The sequence below is a fragment of the Schistocerca gregaria genome, chromosome 3 (genome assembly GCF_023897955.1).
Source record: "Schistocerca gregaria isolate iqSchGreg1 chromosome 3, iqSchGreg1.2, whole genome shotgun sequence".
Lineage (NCBI taxonomy): Eukaryota > Metazoa > Arthropoda > Insecta > Orthoptera > Acrididae > Schistocerca > Schistocerca gregaria.
This window is the reverse complement of record NC_064922.1, coordinates 927351519-927377023: the sequence shown is the minus strand read 5'-3', so window position 1 is coordinate 927377023 and position 25505 is coordinate 927351519. Positions and strand designations below refer to the sequence as shown.

General features: G+C 46.8%; 1 protein-coding gene across 1 annotated transcript in view; it reads right to left on the bottom strand.

The window, feature by feature from the left end:
* Positions 1 to 25505, bottom strand: part of LOC126355799 (facilitated trehalose transporter Tret1-like) — a 97829-nt gene that overhangs the window by 50131 nt on the left and 22193 nt on the right. The window contains exons 2-3 of the mRNA XM_050006220.1: positions 24143 to 24474; positions 16320 to 16589 (exon numbers count right to left, since the gene is read on the bottom strand). Of these exons, the coding sequence (XP_049862177.1) occupies positions 16320 to 16589; positions 24143 to 24474 (602 nt within the window). The remainder of the gene's footprint in view (positions 1 to 16319; positions 16590 to 24142; positions 24475 to 25505) is intronic.

Sequence of the window (25505 nt, the reverse complement as noted above, 5' to 3'; positions counted from 1 at the left end):
ACTTTTGGAACAGTACGAAAATGGTGGAGATGAATTTCTTGGAAGAACAGTGACAGGTGATGAAACATGGCTCCATCATTTTTCGCCAGAGACGAAGAGGCAATCAATGGACTGGCATCATACAAATTCACCCAAGAAAAAAAAAAATTCAAAGCCACATCTTCTGCTGGAAAAGTTATGGCTGCGGTGTTTTTCGATTCCGGAGGACTCTTGCTTGTGGACATCATGCCAAGTGGAACCACTATAAATTCTGATGCATATGTGAAGACACTGAAGAAACTTCAAACTCGATTGAGTCGTGTTCGACCACATCGGCAAAAGCAGGATGTTTTGCTGTTGCACGACAATGCACGGCCACATGCCAGTCAAGAAACCATGGAAGCGATCATAAAACTCGGATGGACAACACTGAAACACCCGACTTACAGTCCTGACCTAGCTCCATGTGACTATCATATCTTTGGGAAACTGAAAGACGCTCTTCGTGGAACAAGGTTTGAAGATGATGACTCCCTTGTGCACGCTGCCAAACAGTGACTCCAACAGGTTGGTCCAGAATTTTACTGTGCGGGTATACAGGCGCTGGTCCAAGATGGCGTAAGGCAGTTGGGAGTGGTGGAAATTATGTGCAGAAATGGAAATATTGTTCGTAAAGGATGTATCTACGCACTGTAAAACTTTCAAACATGTAGAATAAAAGATGGATTAAAAAAATAGTGTGCATTTCTTTTGGAGTGACCCTCGTATTTAAGTGATTAACATTGAAAGACCACAGGTTAACATAAGCGCGAAATAAGGCATTCCGAATGTGAACTGTTGTATTAATAACGGATGTAACCGCCCGAATGTTGAATGCAAGAATGCAGACGTTCATGCAATGTGTTGTACAGGTGCCGCATGCCACTTTGTGGGATGCAGTTCCTTGCCTGCAGACCACGTTGGGTTCCAACAGCGTTATGTGTGCGAGCATTATCCAGCTGGAAAACACCCCTTGGAATGATGCTGCTCATGAATGGCAGAATAACTGTGGTGTCACCGCCAGACACCACACTTGCTAGAGGGTAGCCTTTAAATCGGCCGCGGTCCTGTAGTATACGTCGGACCCGCGTGTCGCCACTATCAATGATTACAGACCGAGCGCAGCCACACGGCAGGTCTAGAGAGACTTCCTAGCACTCGACCCAGTGGTACAGCCGACTTTGCTAGCGATGGTTCAGTGACTTCTACGCTCTCATTTGCCAAGCCTTCAGCTACGTTATTTGCTACGACCTTGCAAGGCGCCATTATCTGTTGCTATTGGTACTGTGAATCATGTAATGTCAAGAGCGACGTTCGTCATTAATGGGTTAAAGTTAAGTATTCCACCAGCTACGTCCGTTTTTCTCGATTCTAATTCCCTTGTCATGTTCCAGACCTCACGCCAGATTGCGTGAGATAAAACGCGTGCATTTCGGCCTCCTTTAGTTATACGGGTTGGCTCTCCTGCCAACCACAACAATAGCAAGTCGAATTACTCTGACCGACGTACAAATTTGCAGTCAAGGTGCACGGGATAACCACCAGAATGCCCCTGCTGTCATGCGAAATAGCATCGCAGACCGTAACTCCAAGTGTTCATTCAGTGCGTCTAACATGCAGACAGGTTAGCAGCAAGCCCTCGAGTGAACTCCTTCTCACCAACACATGGCCACCACTGGCACCGAGGCAGAAATAGCTTTCATCAGAAAACACAACAGATCTCCACCCTGCCCCCCCCCCCACTCCAGTGAGATCTCGCTTGACATCACTGAAGTAGGAAGCGACTGGGGTGTGATCAGTGGAATTTGTCCTTGAAGTAACCGATTTGTAACAGTTCGTTCTGCCACTGCGGTGCCGGTTGTTGTTCAGACTGCTGCTGCAGATTCAGCACGATGCGCCAGAGCCATACGCCGAACACGATGCTCTTCCCCCTCGGTAGTATCACGTGGCCGTTCGGAAACCGGTCTTCTTGCGACAGAACCTTCTCGTGATCACCGCTGCCAGATATCATGTACAGTGGGTACATTCCTGCCAAGTCTTCCTGCAATATTGTAGAAGGCACATTCAGCTTTTAGTAGCCCCATTACACCACCTTGCTCAAACTCAATGAGGTGTTGATTTAATGGCGTCTTTGTCACCTTAAAAGTATTTTTGACTAACATCGACTCACCACATCCAATCGCAAAGGTAACTAACGTTCACGACCGTTAACAGCGTGTACTTAAAGCAAACAGTTTTATCCTCATATTGGCGGTACTAGCGTACCTCTTATGTGAATTGCGCGAAATTTGAAAAGATATCATCTTTCAGATGTAGAAACACGCCTACCAAATCCGTTATGTGACACAACTCTTTCATGGCGTTGCAACTTTTTTTCAATCAGTGTAATTACTGACCGAATTTAAAATGCTGTCATAACGTACTAGTCAAGAAGCATAATCTGACGTCAACGGTTAAAAACAGTAATTATTGATGTTAGAATCTTTGTACACACATCAAAAAATGTATTGCATCACCTCGGTTCCGAGAGTCCCGGAACCTGTACGGAAAAGTGGAACAGAGATCAACATAAACAACATATCCTTCCTTTTTATTTGCTCATGAAAACCACACATTCAGAGGCGGTGGTCCAGATTGCTGCATACACTGGTACCTCTAATATCCAGTAGTACGTCCTCTTGCATTGATGCATGCCCGTATTCGTCGTTGCATACTATCCACAATTTCATCAAGGGACTGTTGGTCCAGATTGTCCCACTCCACTCCTCAACGCCTATTCGACGTAGATTCTTCAGAGTGGTTGGTGGGTCACGTCTACCGGTCTTTACCTAGTTGGATAGTGCCTGACTATCTCTAGGTTAAGCAAGTTAAGTGCTTTGCACTATTCCTGCGTTTCCTATTATGTATTTTGAGTGGGCCTATCGTGTGTGTTGGTCCTATTTTGTGATGAGCATTTTATGTTAGTTAATAATCGTTACTGTAGTGGTTTTTACTGCCTTAGCAGGTCGGACCATCTTGTAGTGCCCCTTCTATGTATTTCGTTCCCGAGGTTCGAGACCAGTCTGTTCTCTGACTGCTGTGATTTCTCATAGAAAAATTGAGCGGTCTGTCTTATTCTTTCCTTTATTGCCTGCACTCCAGTGATGGTATGCAACTCCCTAGTGGGAAAATCACGCGGGACTTTCATGAACATCCTAAGTACTCTACCCTGGAGGCCCTGTAATCTCCGGATGTGGCAGTCTGCCGCGTTGCCCCACACCACTGCCGCATACTCCATCACCGGCCTTATAAGGGCAAGAAACAGAGTAATGCCTGTAAGGTGTCAGGCAAATCCAACACCTTCCATGAAAACCCTGACATGATAAGCAAATCCAGTAGTATGTAACATAGCCCCGAATAATTCGTGACATTAAATTAACCAAAGTAATACGAGTAACGAGTGAGCAAATGGAATACCACAGAATAACACAAGAATGCCTAAATGCATGCCGTACCTTCCCACCGTGAGACCGACGCAGTTGCGAGGGGAGAAACGAGAACAGAAGCCGAGAGCAGAACCGTGTTAAGCTAGAAGGCCCTACGATAAGGGACGGACTGGACACCCACGTCGGCAGCCTACCTCTAAGACTACCACCCGCACGTTTTAGCGTGAGACTCTTTCGCGTCTCTGTTACGTCAAGGACCACCCCCCAGCCCATGGTAAACGCTAGAGCCCTCCAGAAAAACAGTATAGATCTTATGATAACATGAAAAGGGCCACTACCACCCGCAAGTTTTAGCGTGAGACTTTTTCTCGTGTCTGTTACATTAGGACCACCCCCTAGCCCATGTTAAAAGATAGAGCCCTCCAGAAGAACAGTATAGATCTTACAATAACGCTAAAAGGCCCACACCAGCTGCAGGTTTTAACGTGAGACTTTTTCGCGTCTCTGTTACGTTGCAAACTTTAAAAACATTGCCCCACCACGAAAAGTATAACGTTTCTCATTGGATGGACAGAATTTTTGTAGGCGGAGCTTAAGGTTAACATTGAGACCCTGACTGGTCAGATGAAAACACAGCCAGATAGTTTTTTTAAACCAACTTCGGTAAATTGTAGTATGGAGAAGTTAGGGGAGAGTTGCTTCCGAGAAGGCTTCACTCAGAACTGCAGAAGTCTCATCTGTTAGACCCCCTTTTTGCGTAATACTAGTGTCGATCGTTAGTTAAAACTCATGGTGTTCACATTTGCCACTTGAAGTAAAAATCTGAAACGCGATTATTTTTCTGTTATATAGTTATTGAGAAGCCACATCAGCCACTGTAATTTACGACAAGTTAGATAAGTAATTAAAGATAATTGAGGGTCACTGTAGACCATTTTGATAGTTTTCTCTTTTGTGAAACTTAATTTAAACCTAGATTATAGATGTGATATAGCATAGGTCATCCTTCGATCCATTGTAGAACTTGGAAACCCACTCAGGGAATATTCGTTCACATTTTTGTTGAACGCAGTTGGTTTTTACCATCCTGTATTAAAACATTTCCTTTTATCAATAGTGCAATTTATAAACGAAGTTTTGTGAGTAGAATAAAATTTCCAATGGTAAACGTAGCTGCTTTTTCGACGTTATTTTACCAGCTAACTAAAAATAGGAAAGCCTTGAACCCCTTCCACTAAATTAAGTTAGTATTAAGATTCTTTTACAGGGAGTGCAGTGGAGCTGACGCTGAGATCATTAAGTATTTGGTTATACACTCCTGGAAATTGAAATAAGAACACCGTGTATTCATTGTCGCAGGAAGGGGAAACTTTATTGACACATTCCTGGGGTCAGATACATCACATGATCACACTGACAGAACCACACGCACATAGACACAGGCAACAGAGCTTGCACAATGTCGGCACTAGTACAGTGTATATCCACCTTTCGCAGCAATGCAGGCTGCTATTCTCCCATGGAGACGATCGTAGAGATGCTGGATGTAGTCCTGTGGAACGGCTTGCCATGCCATTTCCACCTGGCGCCTCAGTTGGACCAGCGTTCGTGCTGGACGTGCAGACCGCGTGAGACGACGCTTCATCCAGTCCCAAACATGCTCAATGGGGGACAGATCCGGAGATCTTGCTGGCCAGGGTAGTTGACTTACACCTTCTAGAGCACGTTGGGTGGCACGGGATACATGCGGACGTGCATTGTCCTGTTGGAACAGCAAGTTCCCTTGCCGGTCTAGGAATGGTAGAACGATGGGTTCGATGACGGTTTGGATGTACCGTGCACTATTCAGTGTCCCCTCGACGATCACCAGAGGTGTACGGCCAGTGTAGGAGATCGCTCCCCACATCATGAAGCTGGGTGTTGGCCCTGTGTGCCTCGGTCGTATGCAGTCCTGATTGTGGCGCTCACCTGCATGGCGCCAAAAACGCATACGACCATCATTGGCACCAAGGCAAAAGCGACTCTCATCGCTGAAGACGACACGTCCCCATTCGTCCCTCTATTCACGCCTGTCGCGACACCACTGGAGGCGGGCTGCACGATGTTGGGGTGTGAGCGGAAGACGGGCTAACGGTGTGCGGGACCGTAGCCCAGCTTCATGGAGACGGTTGCGAATGGTCCTCGCCGATACCCCAGGAGCAACAGTGTCCCTAATTTGCTGGGAAGTGGCGGTGCGGTCCCCTACGGCACTGCGTAGGATCCTACGGTCTTGGCGTGCATCCGTGCGTCGCTGCGGTCCGGTCCCAGGTCGACGGGCACGTGCACCTTCCGCCGACCCCTGGCGACAACATCGATGTACTGTGGAGACCTCACGCCCCACGTGTTGAGCAATTCGGCGGTACGTCCACCCGGCCTCCCGCATGCCCACTATATGCCCTCGCTCAAAGTCCGTCAACTGCACATACGGTTCACGTCCACGCTGTCGCGGCATGCTACCAGTGTTAAAGACTGCGATGGAGCTCCGTATGCCACGGCAAACTGGCTGACACTGACAGCGGCGGTGCACAAATGCTGCGCAGCTAGCGCCATTCGACGGCCAACACGGCGGTTCCTGGTGTGTCCACTGTGCCGTGCGTGTGATCATTGCTTGTACAGCCCTCTCGCAGTGTCCGGAGCAAGTATGGTGGGTCTGACACACCGGTGTCAATGTGTTCTTTTTTCCATTTCCAGGAGTGTATCATCGCTAGTCTCACTGAACTCTTCTGAATTCTACATGTCATGTGTGGTCTGGCGTCTCCTTACCAGCAACAGGTCCCAGGTTCAAACTAGTTAATTCCCTAAAAAACACGCTCAGAGCATCGTTGCGCGAAAGTGGTAGGGAGACACGATATAGAACAAACAGACACCACCATGAATGTTTAGATGCCTCAGTGTGTGGGTAGGGTTGTCTGCGGGTTCAGGATTGGGTATAGCGCTCTCAATCTGCCATAGGCTTTACCCACAATGTCCCTTATGTGTGGTCCCCACGTGAGGCGCCTGTCCAGTGTCATCCCAAGGTACTTCGCAGCGTGGGTCCATGTGATGGGGCCTCCCATGATCCGCACCGGCTGTAGGTCGATGGGGATTCTTTTCCTCGTAATGATGATTGCCTGGCTTTTGCTGGCATTGTATTTTAGGAGCCACTATGTGGCCCATGTACCTAGAGCTTCACATGCCGTCTGCAAGCGGCGGCGCATGAGGTTCACGTTCGCGTTTCTGGTATACAACGCGGTGTTGTCGGCGTACAATTCGATCGAGATTCTGTTAGCCTTTGGCGTGTCCGAGGTATATAAGAAGTACAACAGGGGGCCAAGGACAGAACCCTGTGGCACTCCCGCCTGTATGGACCTTGCTGTGGATATACCCGCTCCCGCACGGACATTGAACGTTCGTCCACTAAGGTAAGACTTGATGAGTCGAATGTGTGGCGTAGGTACCCCCATACAAACAGTTTGTAGAGGAGGTCCTTGTGCCACACACAATCGAAGGCCCTAGAGACATCAAGCAGCACAACCCCTGCGTACTGTCGACTCTCCAGGGCACCCATCGCATCCTGCACAAGACGTAACAGCTGTTGCTCCGTGCTATGTCCACGTGGGAAGCCGAATTCTTCCGGCGGGATCAGCTCCTCCGCGTTTATGTGAAGCATTAGTCTTTTAGAGTATAGGTGCTGAAATACCTTTGAGATTGCTGGTAAAAGGCTGATCGGCCTAAGATTCTGTGGAAGCCTGGTGTTTTTGCCCTGTTTTGGTATGGCAACCACCTCTGCATGTTTCCATGCAGAGGGGAAGTTTCCAGTCTGCATGATTCGATTGAAGATCGCGCTGATGGGGCGAATGGCTGCTTGTGGTAACTGAAGTAGTATTGCATTTTCTAGCTGGTCGCACCCCCCCCCCCCTCCGCTTTCCTCGGGTTTAACTGCTTCAATTGTGCCTGTAGTTTCTCCTCTGTGTCTGTTCCTGTATCACTTTCTAGGAAGACTGGGAGCCGATGCTGCACTAGACGAATGTCTCCTCATCAATAGGGTCCTCTACAGGAGTGAAGTTCTCCGCAAAGACATCGGCCAAGGCACTGGCCTTGGCGTCAGGCTCGCATATCGCCTCACCCCTGACCTGTAGGGGAGGGATGCTTTGACCTTTCCTCAGAAAGTACTTTGTCGTTTTCCAGGCTGACCCATCGTTTATCTACAGGCTGGCTATTTTCCCTTGCCATTCCCTATTACGATGGCCTTCCACCGCCACTTTCAACTCCCTCCTGAGTCTGTTGAGGAGACGTTTAGTGACAGGACTTCTGGTTACCTGCCATTCCTGAAAGACTCTATTTTTGCGGGTTATAGCGTCTATTAGCTCTGGGGGGAGCTGGCGTGAGAAGTCTAATTTTTTGAAGGCCTCTGGGGGACGCATTTGCTACGGCCTGTGTTGTAGCTCCATTAAATCTTCTGATTGCCTCATCAGTATCTATGTCAGCAAGGTCTGGGATGTCACTGAGGGTACCTTGCAGGCTCTCTCTAAAGTGTTCCCAGTTGACTTTACCTAGTGGCCTTCGGTGGCTCTGGAGTAGCTCGCCTTGAACCTCCAGGTCGAATATCACCGGTAGGTGATCCGACGAGAGCGCGTTTCGGGTTGTCGCAGTTGTGCGGTCGCCCACTCCCTTCAGCAGTGCGATGTCGAGCACGTCGGGACGGCCGCCTTTTGCAGGGTAGGAGGTGGGATCATACGGCCCCAGGGCGGCTGCGTTGTGCTGTCGAACCACATTTAACAGGCGACGTCCACTCGCGTTGGTCACTCTGGAGTTCCATTCAGCGTGTTTGACATTGAGGTCCCCCGCGATAAAGATTTTACCGCGGATGGACAAAAATGCCGCGAAGTCCGCCGGGTCCAGTAGTTTACCTGGTGGTCGGTAGGTTGCTACGAATGTGGTTTCGCCTGACAATGTTTTTACTACAACTGCCTAAATTGGAACGATCACATAGATAATGTTGTGGGTAGAGCAAACTAAAGACTGCGATTCCTTGGCAGAACACTTAGGAGGTGCAACAGGTCTATTAAAGAGACCTTATACACCGCGGTTGTCCACCCTATTCTGGAGTATTGCTTTGCACTGTGGCATCCTCATCAGGGGGACTGACAGGCGACATCGAAAAAGTACAAAGAAGGGCAGCTCGTTTTGTATTATCGCGAAATAGGGGAGATAGTGCCACAGGCATGATACGTGGACTGGAGTCGCAATCATTGAAACAAAGGCGTTTTTCGTTGCGACGGGATCTTCTCATGAAATTTAAATCACCTGTTTTCTCCTCCTATTACGAAAACGTTCTGTTGGCACCCTACTACTTAGGAAGAAATTATCATCACGATAAAATAAATCAGGGCTTGCACAGACAAATTGAAGTGCTCGTTTTTCCCGCGTACCATTTGAGAGTGGGACGGGAGAGAGACAGTTTGCCAGGCACTTTATTGTGAATAACAGAGTAATCACGTAGATGCTGTGGCTTCAACTGTGCAGTCTTGGCAGTTGCACAATGTGGCGTTTGAGGCAGTTTTTAATATAAATAGCAGTGCCTCCTCCATGTGTTAACCTATCTGTCCGGTGGCATGTGTAATTCGCCGCGCGTACGTAAATACCTGGCTTTACCTTAGTTTCCGAAACTAGGCATATATCTATTACCTCGTCCCGGAGAAACTGCCTGAATTCCCCTCCTTGGGTACCTATGCCATTTGCGTTCCAGGCGCAAACTGTTAATCCATGAATGGCGTTATTCATTGGTTATATTGGTTCCAGGTGGTTGTTGGGCCTTGTTGGCTGTCGTAAGTGCAGTTACTAGGAGCTGCGGTAGTGTTTTCATCATTTCGGCTACCGATGTCATTAGAAGGCGCATCTCGCGGAGTTCTTCACCGATGTTTGTAGAGGTATTATTCGCGTCATTGGTGTGTTCCGTGGCCGTCACTGTTTCTCTCGTGTTAGCTGCGCTCTCGGGCGCGGTGGCTTGCTCGTTCGCGCTTGCCACCCGCAGTTTCTTGCGCGTCATTTCGCCGCTTGGCAATGCTGGCGTAACTTACGCCACTTTCGATTTTCCTGGCTGGTGTGGTGTTTCTTCTCGCCGGTATGTTGTTCCTAGTCTGTTTGGTGTCAGCTTTCCTGAAGACCACGCACCACCCTGTAGCTTGCTGCATGGGCGAGCCCACAGTTGCAGCACTTGGGCGTGTTGGTGCTTGCTGTGGGGCAGTCTCTACTTTGGTGCTCCCCTGCGCGTTTCACACGCCGTGGGGGCATTGTGCCATATCTTGCCACGTGGTTTAACACTTGGCAGGAGTAGCATTGTGCCCTGCCCCCTTTACCGCGGAAACTCTCAACTTGCACGTTCGTAATGTTCGCGACCCTAGTTACTTGGAATATCTTCCTGTTTTCTACGTTTTCTACCAGGACGACCATGAACAGCGGCGTTTGCCGATTTGTCTTCGGCGTCTTCATGCGTGATACAGCCCTTACTCCGTATCCTAGGTCCTCAAGTTCCTCTTTCAGATGGTCAGGATCCATCTGGAAGGGGAGTCTGCGGAACACTTCCTTCAGGAGCCTGAGTGGTTCCGTGCTGTGTGTATATGAGGGCAGCCGTTTATCTTTCACTACCTCCACAATATTGTCGTAGTCCTCTCTGGATTATGTGAGGACCTTGTAGGTCTCTCTGCCTGCCACCTTGAATGATAGCGTGGACGATGTCACACCCTTCAAAAGTATTTGGAGGCTTTGTAGTCCTCGGTCCATACAATGACCATTGGGGGGATTTGAACTGTTCTCTGTGTCGGTTCCTCAGTGGGTTCCCCTATTGTTGATTCCCCCGGCGCGTCCGCGAACGTGACGCACCTATTTGAGGTGTCAAGTGGTCGTACTTGCTCGGGCACCGCTGCTCTGGCCGTGTGCCTCTTTTTCGAGCACTTGGAAGCCGTCCTCAGTTAGCTGGCTCAGTTTGTGGCCTTTGTGCCGGCACGTGATGCCTTTTTGCACGTTTGCAAACTGGGAGCTTTTCCTTTCGAGGTGGTTGGCTTTTCTGGGGATGTTATTTGGGAAGTTGCCGCTGGCCTCTTCCGTGGGACATTCTCCTCTCCTCGGTCTGTTTTGGTGGGAGTATCTTCTCAGAGGCCGCCTCTGAGCACCCCTGCTGGACAGCCGCCCCGTCTGTCGCTGCCTGGTTCCTTCCTGGTATCAGACTTGTGAGGAGCTCTAAGCTACTACTAGCCGCGTCCATTCCAGCGTCTGCAGAGTTACCCTCTTTTGCTGCGTTTGTATCCTCGTCTACCGATATGTCTGGCCGGTCCCCCCCCCCCCCCTCTCCCCTCTCTACAGCCGGTGTTTCACCCCTCGCCTCTCGGGTTGTCTCCTTTCGCGGTTGTTTCATTGTTTGCTTAGGCGTTGCTTGTCCTTTCGGAAGTAGCAGTCGCAGCACGGTAGAGGTTTTCCTGTCTTGCAAGTGGAAGCTGTGATGGGGGTGGGAGAGCTCTAGTTGGTGGTGATAAGCCTAGGGGTTTTTTTGGAGCTGACGGCTCCCTGTTTGCACTCGCCTCTTCAGTTCCTAAGATCGCAATGGCCGACCCTCCCGCTTGAGGGACAATTCTCGCTCTCGCTCCGATGATTTTCATGTCCGTCGGCGGAAAGGGAGTCAAAGCTGCCAGGGAGTGTCGGGAGTCGCTTTCGTTGTCACCGTTATCCGTCTCAGGCGACAACACCGACCCTATCGCCCTACCAAGCCCGGGTGACTGGCCAGCGAGCAGCCGCTGACTTGGACGTCGTCGGTAAACAGCCCTTTTATACCTGTTCCAGGCATCTTCGATAGGATTCATGTCTGTAGGACACGCTGGCCACTCTAGTCGAGCGATAGTGTTATCCAGAAGGGAATCATTCACAAGATGTGCACGATTGGGGGGGGGGGGGGGTGAATTGTCGTCCATGGAGACGAATGCCTCGCCAATATGCTGCTGATATCGTTGCACTATCGGTCGGAGGATGACATTCATGTATCGTTCTGCCGTTACGGCGCCTTCCATGACCACCAGCGTCGTATCTCGGCCCCACATAATGCCACCCCAAAACAGCAAGGAACCTCCACCTTGCTCCACTCGCTGGACAGTGTATGTAAGGCGTTCAGCCTGACGGGTTGCCTACAAACACGAATCCGACGACTGTCTGAAGGCACATGCGACACTCATCGGTGAAGAGAACACGATGCCAATCCTGAGCAGTCCATTCGGCATGTTGTTGGGCCCACCTTCACCGCTCTGCATGGTGTCGTGGTTGCAAAGATGGAGCTCGCCATGGACGTCTGGAGTGAAGTTGCGCTTCACGCAGCCTATTGCGCACAGTTTGAGTCGTAACACGACGTCCTATGGCTGCACGAAAAGCATTACTCAACTTGGTGGCGTTGCTATCAGGGTTACTCCGAACCATAGCCCGTAGGTAGCGGTCATCCACTGCATTACTATCCCTTCAGCGGCCTGAGCGAGCCAAGTCATCGACAGTTCCTGTCTCTCTGTATCTTCTACGTTTCCAAATGACGTCGCTTTGGTCCACTCTGAGAGGCCTGGACACTTACGTTGTTGAGAACCCTTCTTAACACAAGGTAACAATGCGGACGCGATCGAACCGCGGTATTGACCGTCTAGCCATGGTTGAACTACAGATAACACGAGCCGTATACCTCATTCCCGGTGGAATGACTGGAACAGATAGGCTGTCGAACCCCCTCCATCTACTAGGCACTGCTCATGCATGGTTGTTTACATCTTTGGGCGGGTTTAGTGACATCTCTGAACAGTCAAAGGGACTGTGTCTGTGATACAATATCCACAGTCAACACCGATCTTCAGGACTTCTGGGAACCGGGGTGAGGCAAAACTTTTATTGATGTGTGTATTATAGTGTCTTGAAGCACCGTGATTCGAGTCGTGCAAATTACACAGACTGTATTCACCTAAAATTTGAAAATGAGTGTACTTACTAATTTCCAACAAACTTTATACATAATTTCAAACCATTTCGAAACTTTTCCCGCTGACTCCCCTCACAAAATCATGGAAGGAAAAAAGTTTGTCTTCTACTGCATTTTGGTCATTCATGTAGTAAAACTTCGTCAGACATGGCCCTTTAATTTACTACTTCTTTACTATTATCTCTGTTCGCAACACATTTTTCAAACAGTATCTACGTGTACCACTAAAATTACCAGCAAAATTATGTCACTGTATGACACATAGATCAGTATATATGAAGTCATAAACATTGAGAAATGCGAAAAACTAGCTTTTCTTACCAAAATATTGAAGCAAGAACTACTGAGGTTATGCTCGTCCAGTGTACAATAACTATTGGTGAGTGGGACGGGGCCAGTTACTGGTTCACTAAGAACAGAAATTAAAGTAGGAACTACCTGTGAATCTGTAGGTTATACGGTCGCTGATGAATGTTTTGAGAGTCTGGAACTGTTTCCTTTTTCATGTTAGAGATGGATGGTGCTACATCATCCTCCGATAGAAGCAATACAACGAAGTTGGAATGATATTCGATATGCATCTGGAATACGTTGAGTTTGATTGATGTTGTCTGAGATGATGATGTCATTTGGAAGAGTTCTATGGAGAAGGGGACATCACATTCCATTTAACACTAATGCCACATAATATTATACACAATGAAAAAACTTCATCCAGCTTAATTTGCAACAGTACGAACACTACCTCAAGGAAACGACGCTAACATATAGAATGCTTTGCTCTGTACATTATTAGTGCCATTCTCGTATCCTGTAGATGGAGGGAAAAACTCAGAAACAGCAGCAGTTACTATCAGTACAATAGCGGGTAACCTGAAAAATCTCAGTACCCGTAAGATGTGGTTTCTGGAGATCGTATAATGAAATAGCTTGTAAAGATCTGGTAAGAGCACAGTACACTTCTTTTAAGATCATGCTTTAACTGCAGAATCCTTATATTTTGAGTGTGAGTGTACAACTGTCTGATGAAAAGTACACTGTTGTCCAAAATCAAAGCAACAAACGAAAATTTTGAAAGGCTGTGTTTATTTTGCCACACAACAGTATAATCAAGTGATGGTGAAGTAGGATTTGGCGACCATGAAAAAGAGTTAGACAATGTGTAATAATAAGTCTTCAGACGTTCGTGGCCATTGTCAATGAAATTAAAGTCTTCTGGGGTGTTAGGCCGCGCCGGGCGGGGTGGCCGAGCGGTTCTAGGCGCTACAGTCTGGAACCGCGCGACCGCTACGTTCGCAGGTTCGAATCCTGCCGCGGGCATGGTTGTGTGTGATGTCCTAAGGTTAGTTAGGTTTAAGTAGTTCTAAGTTCTAGGGGACTGAAGACCTCAGAAGTTAAGTACCATAGTGCTCAAAACCATTTGAACCGTTTTTGTTGTTAGGCCGCGTCATATTTCTTCTAAACGGTCGACGTTTAGAACCCTCTCCTGGGATCTTGTGGTGTCCACTGTATTTGAGCACTGTATGGTGGACACCACAAGATCATGAAGGAGGTCGTACCAAAGCGGTCGAAACGTCGATCGTTCAGCAGAAATATGACACGGCTTTATAACGCAGAAGATTTTAATTTCAGTGTTTAACACTGTAAGATGTTCGAAATTCTCAAAAAATAGGTGGAAGATACAGAGAAAGACGGGTAATAAACAACATTTATAAGAGCCAAGAAGGAACAATAACAATGTAAGACGAAGAAGGAAGTGTTCACATTAAGAAGGGCGAAGACGGAGATGCAACCATAGTCACGTATAGTTCAACCTGTTCATCGAAGAAGCAATGACGGAAATAAAAGGTATGTTCAGGAATCGAATTGAAATGGGGGGTGAAACAATGTTAATGATTAGGTTCGCTGATGACATGGCTATCTGCACTGCGGCGAGAAAGAATTACAGGAGATGAACAGTCTACTGAGCAAAGAATATGGACTGAGAGGAAACTGAAGAAAGACGAAACGGATGACACATAGTAGTAACGAGATTAGTAATAAAATGAACACCAAAACTGGGGACTACGAAGTAGAAGAGAAAGTGAAGGAGTTCTGCTCCTTTCGAAGCAAAATATCGTATGGCGGAAGAAGGAAAAGCAGAAAGTAAAAAAAAAAAGAGTACTAATAGTATCAAACATTGACCTTAATTTGGGGGAGAAATTTACGTCTGTAGAGCGGCATTGTATGAAAGGGAATCATGGACTATAAGGAAGATGAGAGGAGATGAATCAAAGCATTTGTGATATGATGCTACGGAAGAATGTAGAAAACTAGATGAACTGATGAGATAAGAAATGAGGAAGTTTCCTGCAGAATCAGTGAGGGCAGAAATTGTGGAACACACTGACAGGAAGAAGGGACAGGGTGACAGGACATGCGTTAAAGTCATCGGCGAATAGTTTTCGTGGTAGAGTCCACGCAAGATATGATGGTAGATGTGCAGTGATCACTTTTCGTGCAAAGCGCCTGTCGAGGTGATTCATTTGTTTGGAAGGGGAGGATGACAGTGTTTTCCACCTTTCAGCCAGTCAGCGATGACAGGATCGAGGCGCACACCCAACACACGTCCTCAAAAATGTTTTACAGTAACTATTAGCTAAAAAAATTTCATTTTTGCTTTACTTATAACTTTATATGTCAAGTTCATGATGGTGTGCTCATCATTTCGTTAACGGTCATAGTTATTGCGATATTTACGTGGAAGTAGGACACAGCGCGTAATTCAAAATAATTTACTATGAAAAACAGAGGTCACTATGGTTTTGCGTTTGCTGCATATCACATAACATGTGGCTAGATATGAAATATAACTAACGTACGGTACTGAATTTTTCTTTAGACTTGGGTGGAGGTTTCTCTCTGTCACCTATGTCGAAAAAGTTGATCTGACTTAGTGCCATCGACGAACAACAGTCGCCCAAGGGCAAACTTTTTCTTCCGTTCATTAGTAAGGTCACAGATCGCATTGGGAAAGTTTTAGGCAAGTATGCGGAGGAAACTATTTTCAGACCCACCAGGAAAATAGAAGAATTTTTAAGGTCGACAAAAGATGCACGACACCCTTTGGCTACACTGGGGGTATATAAAATTCCTTGTACTTGTGGACAGGTTTACATCGGTACCACAAAGAGAAGTGTGAACACCTGTCTTCTTGAACATAAGAGGAATTGCCGCCTGGGTCACACGGATAAATCGGCTGTAGCGGAACATGTTTACCAGGAAGGTGATCATGAAATAAAATTCAGCGAGACGAGCGTCATATCAAAAACCTCGATTATTATGTACGCTTGTATAGAGAGGCTATCGAGATCGATAAACATCGTAATAATTTTAACAGGAAAGACAGAGGTGTTAAACTGGATAAAATTTGGATGTCAGCGTGACGATCGATTACTTTCAATCGAGAATGTTGGCATCACCAGAGACAATCTCATAGCCGATGCCACGTGATGGACAGTGGCGCCCTCTGTACTGCCTATATAACAAGCGCTTCCTCGAGTTCTCTTCGCAGTTCGCCGCTTTACCTCCGAGGATGTCTCCCGCAGTCGGAGACGAAACGTCAGGAGAGAATTTTATACTTCGACCACGGCCTATCAGCCCGGAAGTTTTAAGTGAAGACAATGCCGGCCGTGAAAGCTTACATTGTATGATTAAGTAATTGAGGATATCGATAGTCACGGTAGTGGGACACATCAAACCGGTCGTAGAACTGATGAGGTAAAGAAAAAAGGTTTCGAAACAGCACACACTCAGTTGCAGAGTGAAATATTCCGTGCGGTGACGCCTGTTGACGTCTACCTATAGGGCGTAGTTACCTGCATGTCGCTGAACTCGGCGGAGATGTCCTCGTCGTCACCGCGGACTGCCCGCAGCGCCCGCTCGGCGGCCCCGTCGTTGCCCTGGTAGAGGAAGAAGTAGGGCGACTCTGGTCGGGTGAAGAAGACGGCGGCGAAGACGGCGGGCACGGCGACGCACACGGCGGCCAGCGCGTGGTACGTCACGTAGGGACCCACCACGTAGATGAGCAACATGCCCGCCGATACCTCCAGCTGCAGCAGCGACCCCAGCGCACCACGCACCGACGCCTGCGCCACGTGGCGGTGAGTAAGGGAACCACACATAGATGGCAGACTAAGAGCAAGAACTCAAAACACCGGCGACGATACGTGCGAGTGAACAAGAGACATACAGTGTTGTCCATTGATAGTGACTGGGCCAAATATCTCACGAAATAAGCATCAAACGAAAAATCTACAAAAAACTAAACTCGTCTAGCTTGAAGGGGGAAACCAGATGGCGCTATGGTTGGCGCGCTAGATGGAGCTGCCATAGGTCAAACGAATATCAACTGCGTTTTTTTCAAATAGGAACCCCCATTTTTTTGTTTTACATGAAGAGTTACCCCAAAGTATTATGCCATATGACATTATGGAATGAAAGTAGGCAAAGAATGCAAGCTTTATCATTTTTATGTGAGCTAGCACTCGAATTGCAAATACAGATTTGTTAAGGCGTTACTGCAGTTCTGTGGTGTGCTCCTCCCAACTGAATTTATTATCAAGTTGTAATCCCACGAATTTAAGACTGTCATCCTCTTCTATCTGCTCTTCTTCATACTTTATGCATAAGCTGGGTGGAAAACTCTTACAGGTTCTGAACTGCACATAGTACTTCGAAGTTTAATGCCAGTGAGTTGGCTTAAAACTATTTATTAATATCCATGAAAATATCATTAGCAGATCTTTCTAGAACTACACTCGACATACTATTTATTGCAATACAGTAGAGCGTCGATTACCCGAACGTCGGTCAACCGAACGACCGCTTAACCGAACTGTGTACTCTCTCGCACCTGTTACTCTCCCACCCTACCGTCCATCATCCCCCTCACTCCCAAACCAAGTTTCCCACAGTAGTCACCGCACTGGGCCACCGCTGGCGGAACATTGCTTCTAATGGGGCCTTCACAAGGCGCTGCTGACCGGCCAAGAATCCAGTCGCTGTGTTTCAACAATCAGCATACTTCTGTCGGCTTGGCACTGGCATGTAGAAGTAGCTGCGTCAGCTTAGAGTCGAGGCGTGCCGCTCCGCGCAGTTCGAAGGATTGTGCTCCCCCAAGAAGAGCTTCTCAAGGTGCAAACAGTCACCTTCTGTTCTCTGTTACGACCACGTGTGTGCTGCTGCGTGAAGAAGTGAACTTGACGATACAAAATGCTTAAACGTAAACGTGTTTTCCTTTCTATGAGGGACAAGTACGAGATTATTAAAAGGTTAGAAGAAGGTGAATCTCCATCCATTTTGTTCAATAAGTACAAGGTGGGGAAGTCGACAATTACGGATATAAAAAAGCAAAAGACGAGCATAGCAGATTTTATAGGTATGCTAGATTCTACTGATGGATCAACAAGCCGTAAAACTATGAAGCTCGCCACTAACACGGATTTAGATGATGCTGTTTACAAGTGTTTACACAAAAGAGATCGGAAGGAGAACCTGTTCAACGAAAAACTTGGAGGGCCTTAGAACTTTGAAGGGAGCACGGGCTGGTTAAAACGCTTCAAGTGAAGACACGGCATTCGTGAGCTTACTATACAGGGAGAAAAACTGTCGGCTGATTCTTCAGCAGCTGATTCTTTCAAAGTCAAAGTAAGGGACGTATTAAGGGAAGAAAATTATGCTCTGGAAAACGTTTACAATGCTGACGAAACTGGACTTAACTGGAAAGCTTTACCGAGAAAAACTCTTGTTTCACGTCATGAATTAGCAGCACCTGGTCCTAAAACAAGCAAGGACCGTATTACAGCTTTGGCTGTAATGAGTGTGTAATATGTATATATTTTTATTTAATAAACTATGCCACATACTATATATTCATACCGAAGTTGCCTTTGTATGTTACTTTGTAATACTAAAAGACATGCCTGTTTTTATGAATAAATTTTCTGTACAGTAGTTCTTTTTGGCAAATAAACATGTACAGTTCGATTATCCGAACAAACCAGTTTTCCGAACACACATGTCCGCCAATTACTTCGGATAATCGACGATCTACTGCACTTGAGTCATCTGCAAACAAAACGAACTCTCCTTCTGGCAGTGTAACTGATGAGAGATCATTAGTGTACACAAGAAAAAGCAATGGCCCTAAGATGGATCCTTGTGGGACACCACATGTAATTTCTTCCCATTCTCATGATGACTGATGACTTAATTCACTGGTCCCTTGCCCTGATACCTTTTGTTTCCTGTTAGCGAGGTATGACTTGAACGATTTTGCAGCACTGGCCGTGACACCATAGAATTCTAATTTATTTAAATGGATGTTGTGGTTCACACAATCAAGTGCCTCTCGTCACGGAAATGGAACCGTATAATATTGCCCAGCGGTATGCCATTTCTTTTTGTGTTAAATTGAGTGAAAACGCGAAGATAACTTATGGTAAGCTCCAGAAGGCTTTTGGAGAGGAGGTTATGTCAAGAGCTCAAGTTTTTAGTTGTCATAAAATGTTTAATGAAGGCAGAACGAATGTTGAAGATGAAGACCGCATTGGACGACCATCAACCTCATGGACGGGTGACAACTTGGGCAGGGTGCGTGAACTCGCATGATCTGATGGAAGATTATCCGTGAAAATAATTGCAGAAGAACTTAATATCTATCGAGAAACGGTTCGTCTAATAATAACTGAAGATCTTCGTATGATAAAGATTTGTGGAATAATGGTCCCCAAAAATATCACACCACAAGGAGTAACGCGGAAAAATGTGGCAGCCGATCTATTAGAGCAAACGGAAATCAATCCAGAACTGTTGAGCTGTGTTATCACTGGTGATGAAAGTTGGTTTTCTCAGTACGATCCAGAGACAAAACGCCAAAGTTCGCAATGGTGCTCAAAGGGATCACCCAGACCAAAAAAAGCTGTCAAAGTCAAAAGTGAAATGCATGCTTGTGTGCTTCTGTGATTCCAAGGGAATTGTTCATAAAGTGTGCGTGCCTCCTGAATAAGCAGTTAACCAATATTGCTACAAACAAATTTTAGGAGGATTTCGTAAAAGAGTTCTTTGTGTCCGCGCCAAACTGCTGATAATTGGATTCTGCATCACGATAATACGCCATCCCATACTGCTCTGTCAGTAAGGCAATTTTTAACTCAAAACAAATTTCATTACTACCACAGCAACCTTATTCACCAGATATCACTCTGTGCTACTTTTTTATATTTCCAAAATTCAAAACGGCGGTCAAGGGACGCCATTTTCAAACAACACAAGATGTTCAAAAAGCTGTGACGAGGGTCTTAGAGGATATTACAGAAGAAGAGTTCCAGAAATGTTACCATCAATGGCAGAAGCGCTGGAAAAAGTGTGTGCAATCAGAAGGGAACTACTTTGGAGGAGACAACACTAAGCATGACTAAAACGGTAAGAAATTTTTTTTTCACATCAGTCTCATTACTTTATTGTCGCACCTTGTATTCGCTCGCTCGCTACGCGCGAACTATTAGTCCTACAGAAAAAAAAAACGAACAGGACCTTTTGTAGGAAATTTAATGCAGTTAAATTTTGCACTGGTACACGTTTGTGCTAGAGGCCATGGTGTTCGAAATATTAAAAAAAACGTACAGGAGTGACTTCAAACGCTACCCTTTTCCCACATCCATCCCCCTACCGGTCAGCATTTCTGGTGTGTTGTTCATGACACCCCCTCCTACCACAGTACAAATATTTGCAACTACTCTGTAATGCCATCCGTTCGCAGAATAAAATTACGTGAACCAATGTCATTGAATTCATGATTTGTGTGGCCATATTGTCCGTTGTTGCTTTACAATTCTTGAGTGTATTTTCTTTCTGTCGTTGCAATTAAAAAAAAAATGCTTGCTTCTTTTTCACCAGATGCGTTTCCCTTTATTGAGGTGGCAAAATAATGTTGTCAACACTACAAAACATAAACCACAATACATGCTTAGAAGTATAGAAACAAACAGAAAACAGTGTTTTGTAAAAACGTAAAAATAATGCACAGAGCTGCAGAGCAACTAAAAATTATACAACAACTATCAGTGCCCAAAGAATAAAAACATTAACTATTTGCTAGCAGGCGGCATTTCCCGATGTAGCAAAGAAATCAAGCAGATATCGCCCCCACTGGTGATCCTGTACCTCAATAAAGCGTCTGGTAAAGAAAAGCGCGCATTTTTCGGAGTTGCAACGACAGAACGAAAATACCCTCGGTAATGTCACTGAACTTACTGTACTCACAAATCCAGTAGCTGTAAATATCAAATACCCCGTGTACCAATGACTGCAAATGACTTACCCATTCAGGTTGAGGGAATCAAGACTCCGTTTGCAGTAACAATGGAAAAGGCTCGCGTTCAGACACTCAAATATGTAGGAAGTGATTAACGATCAGTGTTTTTCGCGTGTATATTTATATGTCTTTCCTTTCACAAACAGATAGTTCAAAATACTAGTTCATATTCTGACCATACAGTATCCAAAAAAACGAAAAATGTTGTATATTTTGGAGTTTTGTAGCTCAACTGTGTACAAAAATGTATAAAACATAAACCTTGCTATAGATGCATTTGGCAAATTAATCATGCGATGGAGCAACTTAAGATGCCCTACACGTCGACCAAGTCAACTAGATTTCAACTGCCTTGCAAGATCTGGTCGGTTCTCAGCTGAAAAAAATCGACATTCACAGGTGTGCTGATCTCTGCCCAAATGGAAGAAGATAATTTCTCCAAATCGTGACTGTGTCTATGATAAACAGACTGTTCACCCTCTCCTCCGAGAGCTTTCGCTGGTGATCCAGCAGAGTTCCTGGTGGTGACAGAGAGATCAGTGGACTAGGATCGTGGCGTGGGTATTAGCTTGTAATTAGGAAAACTGTAAATAGTAATTCCCAGTGACGTAGCCACAAGCTAAATAACTAAATAAATAAACGTCTCGCTACCATCATCAGACCTGCAAAAACTAAATGGAAAAATACACTAACGTCACAATAGAAGAAATAGAAGAAGGCCAAACCTCAAAAAAAAAAAAAAGCATCAAGTAGTACATAATAAGTATAACATGGCTGACGGCATGACACACCAGCTGCTGTATTTTGATAAAGTATCACCTTCAAATACTTTGCACGCGCAAGTACATGAAAAACTATTATTACCTGAGGGGGTGATGTAGGTGTGGAGGAAGGACCTACTGCAGCCTGTAGAGGGCGCTAGTGATGCGGTGACATAAGTGTCCAACATCAGAGATTAAATACGCTACTGTCCATTAAAATTGCTAGACCAAGAAGAAATGTAGATGATAAAAAGTTATTCATTGGACAAATATGTTATACTAGAACTGACATGTGATTACATTTCCACGCAATTTGAGTGCATACACCCCGAGAAATCAGTACCCAGAACAACCACCTCTGGCCGTAATAACGGCCTAGATACGCCTGGGCACTGAGTCAAATAGAGCTTGGATGACGTGTATAGGTACAGCTGCCCACGAAGCTTCAACACGATAGCACAGTTCATCAAGAGTAGCGACTGGCATATTGTGACCAGCCAGCTACTCGGCCACCATTAACGAGACGTTTTCAATTGATGAGAGATCTGGAGAATGAGCTGGCCAGGGAAGCAGTCGAACATTTTCTGTATCCAGAAAGGCCCGTACGGGATCTGCAAAATGCGGTCGCACATTATCCTGCTGAAATGTAGGCTTTAGCAGGGATCGAATGAAGGTTAGAGCCACGGGTCGTAGCACATTTGAAAAGTAACGTCCACAGTTCAAAGTGCCTTAAATGCGAACAAGAGGTGACCGAGACGTGTAAACAATGGCACCCCATACCATCACGCCGAGTGATACGCCAGTATGGCGATGACGAATACACGCTTCCAATGTGCGTTCACCGCGATGTCGCCAGACGTATATGCGACCATCATGATGCTGTAAAAACAACCTGGTTTCATCCGAAAAAATGACGTTTTGCCATGCGTGCACCCAGGTTAGTCGTTGAGTACACCATCGCAGGTGCTCCTGTCTGTGATGCAGCGTCAAGGGTAACCGCATCCATGGTCTCCGAGCTGATAGTCCAAGCTGCTGCAAACGTCGTCGAACTGTTTCATGCCGATGGTTGTTGTCTTGCAAACGTCCCCATCTGTTGACTCGGGGATCGAGACGTGGCTGCACGATCCGTTACAGCCATGCGGATAAGATGGCTGTCATCTCGACTGCTAGTGATATGAGGCCGTTGCGGTCCAGCACGGCGTTCCGTATGACCCTCCTGAACCCACCGATTCCATAATTTGCTAACAACCATTGGATCTGGACCAATGTGAGCAGCAATGTTGCAATACGACAAACCCCTTACACGAGGCATCACAACACCGTTTCATAAGGCTACACCGGTCAACTTTTGTTTGTGTATGAGAAATCGGTTGTAAACTTTCCTCATGTCAGCATGTTGTAGATGTCGCCACCGGCGCCAAACTTGTGTGAATGCTCTGAAAAGCTAATCATTTGAGTATCACAGCATCTTCTTCCTGTCGGTTAAATATTGCGTCTGTAGCACGTCATCTTCGTGGTGTAGCAATTTTAATGGCCAGTAGTGTTCAAAAGCCATTCATTGCAATGGTTTTGCATTGCCAAAGTGTATGTCCAACAGTGAAACATAGGAAACATACAGTATTTAGCTAGAAAAACTATACTTCATATCAGAATAAAATGCGTAAAAGTAATACACAACACAGCAGGAATTGCAGATAATCTTTTACCACGACAAAGTGAATGAAACAAGTAGTTGAGTGAAAAGTGATTAAATGGAACAGTAAAGATCATAGATCAGAAAAGAGTAAAACAAGGACGAATCCAACAGATAGGGCAGAGACAGTCGGTGACCTGCCATGGCTCGCATGTGGCCAGAGGCACCCCTCGCGCAACTCATTCTGTTGTGGTTAAAACTTTGATGTCAGGAGCAGAACTCTCACAGCAGAAGAAAGCGTAAAACCTACTCGACTTTTCTTTGTTGGTCAGCCAGAGTCAAGAATAAGTAATCGTCAAGGCTCTGGATTCGTTGGAGTGCTTTGACAAAAATATTCAACCGCCTTATACAATGAGTAGATGGGTGGCGGTGGGAGTGGAGTGGAGCAAGCTCACTTAACAGGATGAACCCTTACGTAAGATTAGTAGCCAACACAGATTCGCTGTAGATGTGGGGGCTGGCTCTGTGAAGAATTATAGGAGGAACAAAACACCCGCTGTTATTAAATGCGACAGATTGCCTCGTTGTCAGGTATCCTGATTTTACTAGGAGTTCATAGGAAGACAGCCAGAGTGGCTGGGGTCGTGTAAAAGACCGTGGGTGTTGATGATACTATGTGGTGAGGGATGGACTGACTAACGTACTGCAGACCTGATTGAATTACTCCGTATCAGAAATCGGTAACAGGCTTTCCTCTTGGCGTAACTACCAGTTAGGCCATGATGACACTACGGGACTTAGCAGAGTTATAATGTGCCTATTTGGCATGTGGATAGTGTGATACGAGTCGCGAATCAAGTGAGTCTCGAGGCTGCGGACCCAGTTTCTGTGATTGCACTCGAGACAGTCCAGCTGCAGGAAGTGACTCACTTCGGCTATCTCGGCGACGTACATGGGGAGCGCGGTGAATGTGACGCCGACGGCGACGCCGAGCAGCACCCTGGCGGCGAGCAGCAGCCAGTAGGAGGCGAGGCCCCCCATGAGCAGCGCCCAGCCCAGCAGGTAGGGCAGCGCCCCCCACAGCAGCGTGCCGCGCCGCCCCACGCGGCCTGTCGCCCAGCCGCCGGCCCAGGGCCCCAGCGTCGCCCCCACCGCCACCAGCGAGCCGGCCCACGACTGCTGCTCGGGGTTCAGCGGCATCCTCACCAGCGCCGGCGACGACCAGCCCAGCACGGCGCCGGCAGCCACCGCCGACAGGTTGGCTGCCCGACAAAGCCACGAGCACTGTCAGCTGAACAGCTCGTGCACCCAACATGCTGATGAGAATGGTATGCAGAAGAATGGACAAGAAAACTGGGGATCAGGTGACGATCGGGCTAGGTAAAGACACCAGAGACGCAGTCCTGATGTAGCGTTTGACAACAGAAGCAGGACTGAAGAAAAATTAACCCATATTCATAGCACCAGAGGGGTTTGGTCGTTTGGGGGAGGAGACCAGTCAGCGAGGTCATCCATCTCATCCAATTAGGCAAGGACAGGGAAGGAATCGGGCTAGGTAAAGACACCAGAGAGGCAGTCCTGACGTAGCGTTTGACAATGGAAGCAGGACTGGTTCAAATGGTTCAAATGGCTCTGAGCACTATGGGACTCAACTGCTGTGGTCATCAGTCCCCTAGAACTTAGAACTACTTAAACCTAACTAAGGACATCACACACATCCATGCCCGAGGCAGGATTCGAACCTGCGACCGTAGCAGTCACATGGTTCCGGACTGCGCGCCTAGAACCGTGAGACCACCGCGGCCGGCTGAAGCAGGACTGAAGAAAAATAAACACATATTCGTAGCACCAGAGGACCAGGAAAAAGTTGGGGTTGGGTCGTTTGGGGGAGGAGACCAGGCAGCGAGGTCATTGGTATCATCGAATTAGGCGAGGACAGGGAAGGAATCAGGCTAGGTAAAGACACCAGAGACGCAGTCCTGATGTAGCGTTTGACAACGGAAGCAGGACTGAAGAAAAATTGTCCCATATTCATAGCGCCAGACGGGTTGGGTCGTTTGGGGGAGGAGACCAGTCAGTGAGGTCATCCGTCTCATCCAATTAGGCAAGGACAGGGAAGGAATGGGGCTAGGTAAAGACACCAGAGAGACAGTTCTGACATATCGGTTGACAGAACGGGGTATCGTCTCAGTTGCGATTTCCTGACAGGAAGGTCGCAGTTCGTAGTAATAGACGGCAAATCATCGAGTAAAACTGAAGTGATATCAAGTGTTCCCCAGGGAAGCGTCCTGGG